Source organism: Blennius ocellaris, assembly GCF_963422515.1.
Source record: "Blennius ocellaris genome assembly, chromosome: 21".
NCBI lineage: Eukaryota > Metazoa > Chordata > Actinopteri > Blenniiformes > Blenniidae > Blennius > Blennius ocellaris.
Genome location: NC_137670.1, coordinates 15,305,583 through 15,311,481, shown reverse-complemented (window position 1 = coordinate 15,311,481; position 5,899 = coordinate 15,305,583). Strand labels below are relative to the sequence as shown.

The window sequence follows — 5,899 nt, the reverse complement described above, 5'->3', positions numbered from 1 at the left end:
CACCCCCTTCTCTGTATATCAGAGAAGTGTCAAAACAGACAACTCAACATACACTGAACTTTACGTCCTATCAGACTGAAAGCTACCCTAGTTAAATTAACGAGGCGAGGAACTGGCCGTTCTTCCTGGGTGAGCACGTCTTCCGTCTCCTCCGGTGGACGAGAAATCTGCTGTTTATTGTCCTTGTGGCGAGTTCACTGCACTGATCTGCTGTTCTGGGCACTCAGTGAAGGAGCACAGAGCAAGGAATTTGCACTTGGCTACGGGTTTTTGGAGTTTCCTCTGTTCTGTTTTTGTGTGTTTGTATTCGTTTGTCAGCCCAAGTTCAGGCTGATGTGGACGGGAGGAACAGATACTTCTTCTTCAATTTCTGTCTCCTTTGACAGTTCCGGGATCAAACATCTGACTGTGACCTCTCCCGTGTCACTCCACTGTCGGGATGCCACTGCCCTGGTTCTGGTTCTGGTTCTGATTCTGGTTCTGGTTCTGGTTCTGGTTCTGGTTCTGGTTCTCGTGCTGGCGCCGAGACGCGTTCAAGGAGCTGCGTTTCAGCAGCCTGTTGATGATGTCAGCGCAGGTCTTCTTGTACTGGTGTCGGAGCAGCGAGTACACAAAGGGGTCGCAAGCCGCCTTGCTGTAAGCTAAGCACTTGGAGACAATTCCCCAGTGAGGGTTGATAGGCACCGCTGGAAATAACTCCACGATCCTGCAGGCCAGAGAGAGAGAGAGAAAGAGAGAGAGAGAGAGAGAGAGAGAGAGAGAGAGAGAGGCAAGTCAGCATACAGGAAAAGACACGCATGCCTTGAGCTTATTATGCAGAAATAGGAATACAGAGGCAAAACACTGTGCCTGTAACCTTTTTTTTTTCCCCACTAAGGGCATCTCCACTGATATCATTATGTAAGGATTTTATATATCGAATCTTCTCTTTCTGCACTTTTTCGCATTAAGTTATTATAGATATTCTTTGGCAGTTTTTTAATTTTTTCAGTTTCCACCAGTACGTCACTATTTATGATGAGGGTTTGCACCTATTTCTTATGTTTTTTCAGTTTTACAGATGCGCACATCATGCATCCATATAATGAGCATGTACCTTTTGGTTTTTTATCATTTTATATCCTTATTTGCTTGTGGGAGAATTTAATATAAAAGTTGACAGATTAAAAGAATAGACCTTCATAGGAAAAACTAATGACAAGAAAGTCAGATCTCAGCCTGTACTTAAATAATACTAATGAAATGTTAGCTGATGAGCTTGCTAATGAGTGTTGGGCAACCCTGAACACTTTCTTTTACCTATGTATTAACTGTAACACTGATTTTTATCTGTTATAAATACATTTTCCTATGTGTATTGTGACTAAAGATGGAAAGGGAAAAAAAAGTCCAATCTTCTTGACTGATTACTGTGTCTGAGATCTGTCAGCACATTAACTCCAGCCTTACATGGGGCAGTAGCCATCACCGACATTTGCCACACACTCTGCAGAAAGAGCGAGAACAGGAGGTTAAGTCAGCTGCCACAGCACACAGCAGGGTTTTCACTATACACATGATGACCCTTACGGCAAATGAGCTCAGTAGAGCCAGTGGAGGAGCTTTTAGCGTAATATATTCAGATTTTAATTAGGGAACTGCCATTTGCAGAGTGGGAGCCTGTGCGGCCCGGCTACGGATATTCATTACTGACAGTTTACCGAGAACAAGACGAAAAGCTCAAAGTCAATGTGTCCACTGTAATATTTATGACAGGGCTCAACTTCCAATTTTTTGGTTGCAATCAAAGACGTTAATAATGGGCTGTATTTAAAGGACAGACAGTAAACTAGTCGGGATCATTTCAAGCCTTGTCAAATAGTCATCTCATCGTCATACGAGACGCCACACTGCAGACATGGACAACCGGCTGCCCAGGCATAATCCCCCAGAAAAACTGCGATGCAAGGAAGAAGGTTAATTAACTACATTTCAACTCAGCATCGATTGCAATTCATTTCTCAGCCCAAATTTATTTCTACATGGAATTTGTGAAACGTATGCATTTTGACGCAAAACTAATTTACAGCAATGAGTTAGCGCTTTACATTAAATTAGTGGCTGTGTTATAATCTGACCCTCTGCTAGAAAGGATGGGTTTTTAGTGGCCTCATGCATTACAATGTACCAGCATGTGCAAGATAATAGAACCTATTGTTTCATTAAACCTGCCATTCATGCTGAAGTTTGTCTGGACGGTTTAACTTCTGCTTCATTGCACACTGATCTTTATCACTTTTGCTGGTTAAAATCCACAAACTAATATACACGAATGTTAAGGTTTTTCAGAGTATTGTGTCTTGAAGCTGAGTTCTGAACATTAGAGCTGATGCTGTTTGTATGCAACAAGCTTGTCCCTCCAAATATTGGCTCAAAATGACTTTAGCCAGTTGTCAGTCAAACTGCAACTTTACAGGAATACTGCCAATTAAATGAAACACAGGGAGATGTCTTTTTTTTTTTTCTTAGCTGAAATTGTCTTTTTTTTTCCTGACATGTTCCTCCTGCTGGTTCACAAATATCCATACACATTAGGTTTTCAAGACAGCTTCTTCTTTTTGGTTTTGCTTTGTGGGGGGATGGAGTCAGTCAATAGAACAAAGCCTGAATACTTTCAGTTTGTACATCAGCAGTTTGAAACATCATGAACTTTCTCAGCAGAATCATAATATTAATTAAATGTGAACAGTTTTTTGAGAAAGATCTGCTTGTTTCTGTGATTTCTGCTCCTGGCACTAAGTAAAGGTTGCTTTATTTAATTTTAAATATTTAATTTTGAACAGTATGTTCTTCAAAAGATCATGATTCACAGTCACAGAACTATAACACATGTATGAAAAAATAAAAGATGCCCTTAAGGTTTAATACAGTAAAAATGGCTAAATTCTGCACATATTGTGTTCCGACTTTGACAGGAATTAAATGAGCCAGTCTTTTCTCTTCTTGTGGACACGATGTCCTTTAAAGTTCTCACATGTCAACACCCTTCGTGTATCACACTCACTACATTTGACATCCTCCCTTTTGCCCAGTGATCGATGCCAGTGAATTCTACCTAACAAACTGAGATGCACTCCGCGAACTTGAGGGGGGGGAAAAAAGTGCTAATGCAGCAGCAACAGCAGAGCCGAGGCATATTACTTATCACAAGGTCAGCCAATCTCATCTTCCAACTCCGGCCAGTGTGAAGAGGAAGCAGAGAGGCGGCAGGGAGGAGGCAGGAGGGGAGGAGGGTGTATGGGAGGGTTGGTGGGTGGGTGGGTTTGACAGCAGAGAGGCAAACCAGAGGGATGCGCACACTGCAGTGTTCCCCTCGCACATACCCCGGCTTTCCGAGCACTCACCTTGTGATCACGTAGGGAGCAAAGCAGAGCATGAAGGTGCCAATGAAGGTGCTGATCTTCCTCGTTGCTCTCTGCCGCCTCCTCCTCTGTTCCTCCAGGCAACGCTGACGAACACTAAAGCAGAGGCAGTTCAGACGGGATTATAATTCGTGGGCCACATAATTAGGGGTGTGGGGGGGGGGGGGGGGGTGGTTGCAGGGGTGTCATGAAACACAGCAAGGAGTGGGTGTACCTTTTGTCTTTTGCGGTTGAGATGGGGTTAAATATAGGAGGAGGCAGGATGAGCAGAGGTTTCCCCTATAGACTGTGATGTAAGGCAAAGTGAGGATGCCCACTTCCAAGACACCTTTTGAAACACTTTCCGTGTGTGTGTGTGTGTGTGTGTGTGTGTGTGTGTGTGTGTGTGTGTGTGTGTGTGTGTGTGTGTGTGTGTGTGTGTGTGTGTGTGTGTGTGTGTGTGTGTGTGTGTGTGTGTGTGTGTGTGAGACTCTGTGCGTGAACCTGAGGGCACCGTGGCCGTGATACCACGATGACACACTGCTCTGAGTGATATTCTGTGAAATGGAGGTCATCAGTGTGAGTAATGACAGTCAGGATTTAGAATAGCTGCGTGCACCACATAGACAGCAGCTGTGATCTACAGTATCCTGTGTGACCAGGCTTACGCTGATTGATCTTTTACACGCACACACACACTCTCTCACATGCACAAACGCACACACTCGCACGCACACACACACACACACACACACCACACACACTACGTTCCTTTTAGCTTCACTATATGGAGGTAGAGTGCAGCAATCACTCTGGATGGCATTTCAGGAGAATTAGATTGTGCGTCCCCTCTCAATACCCAGGACACAATTCAAATGTCAGTGCAGAGATGGCAAAGCATCATTAACTACTGCGTTGTATTTACCACTGAAACAGACCCGTGTTTTTACATGCTTTACAATCAATATAGAAAGGAATGATGGCTGCAAGTACATTAATGCTCCCAGGGACATGAGTTTTGTTTTTTGTATTTTTTCCCTCTGAGCTGATCTGAACAGTTTGTTCTTTTCTTTTAAAAGCTCTTGTTGAACAGACAATTTTCTGAAAGCTTCCCAGATATGCCTCAGTGTCAACGGTACAAAGCAAAACAATGACTCCAAGCAGGAATCATAACTTCAAGTGTCCTACCTGGGGTGTATATCCACCAGCAGCACCAAAGTTTGCATTGTGATAACGTCGATCCTCTTACAGTGAAATCTTGCCACTTTAAGGACTTTGAGGTATGTGACACATAAGACTATAAAAGACAGGAGAAACGTGAAGGAGTGGAAAAACACGGTGAAGATAACAAACTGCGTCCGGCTGCTCGCCCTGGGGTTGGAGAGGGTGCAGGACGCGTAAAGCCGGTGGTATCCCACCCAGGACAGGCAGGTGGCCACCGTGGAGAAGGACACGGAGTGCGCCCACGTGTATCCGAGCACAAACGCCGCGTCCTTGTGGCGCATTTTGGAGTGGTACCTCAGGGGGAAGACCACCGCGATCCACCTGTCGATGCTCAGCGCGGCCATGCTCAGCATGGAGTTTGTGGACAGGAAGGTCTCCAGGAAGCCCACGATCTGGCAGAAGCCGTCCCCACCCGGCTGCGCATTGCTGACAAGTCCCACCAGCGTGAGCGGCATGTTGGACACGGTCAGCAACAAGTTGCAGAAGGTGAGGTTGAGGTTGAACAGACCGGGCACCTGCTTGCGGATCTCCGGGTTGTAGAGGAAGCAGATCAGCACCAGCACGTTGGACAGCAGCGACACTATGATAATCACAACCACCAACACGGAGAGGAACACCTCCGCAGTGTCCATCCTGTGGGCCCCCCCTTACCCCCGAAACTCACTTCTCCCCACTTTCTGTGCGCATATCCAGTCCAAAATGCATCAGTCACCCACAGCCGCGTCTGTGCATCCCTCGGATGTCTCCAGCGGTGGAGAGCCCCACTCGTCCCTCCACTACATTGTCCCTGCGCAGCGGAGATAAGCCGGCGAATTCCGATGTGGTGGGACGTACTGGGGGGGAAGGAAAGGAGCTGCTGTCTTCTGGCGCTGCGTCTTGCAAGTGGGGGTTTGGTCGTCCTGTGATGCGCTCTCGAGGCATCACCCCTCCGCTCCTCCGCGCGCACCGCACAGTGTGTGGGCTACTGTGAGGACCTGACTGAACATCATATAGGAAGGGAGTTCTAACTGGATTCAGGGCACGAAAGAAGAGCGGAAATCCTCTTTCAACTTAGATTTTTTTTTTTTAAAAAGAGAGAGAAAGAATTTAACATAAAAAACCATACATGTTCTATTTCTATGTTTTATGTTTCTCCCATCAATCAAGAAACACTACAATATATAAATGCTATATTGAAAGATCTTATTTGTAATTAATTGTTTACGTTTCTTTGAATTTATTGCTACACGATTATAAGGCAGGAAATGCACTGTAAGCATCTGATAAAGGATGCTGTCACACACCCATCCTATTAA

The 5,899-nt window shown here is 45.3% G+C and overlaps 1 protein-coding gene across 1 annotated transcript; it reads right to left on the bottom strand.

Annotated features, from left to right (window-relative positions):
- Positions 1-423: 423 nt before the first annotated feature.
- On the bottom strand, positions 424-5,242 carry LOC308145885 (G-protein coupled receptor 26-like; the record flags this gene model as incomplete). Its single annotated transcript, XM_080517476.1, has 3 exons — positions 4,569-5,242; positions 3,384-3,497; positions 424-706 (listed from the first exon to the last, which is right to left on the bottom strand). The coding sequence occupies exons 1-3, from the start codon at positions 5,234-5,236 to the stop codon at positions 424-426; spliced, it is 1,065 nt and encodes a 354-aa protein (XP_080373602.1). The 5' UTR covers positions 5,237-5,242.
- Positions 5,243-5,899: the final 657 nt, after the last annotated feature.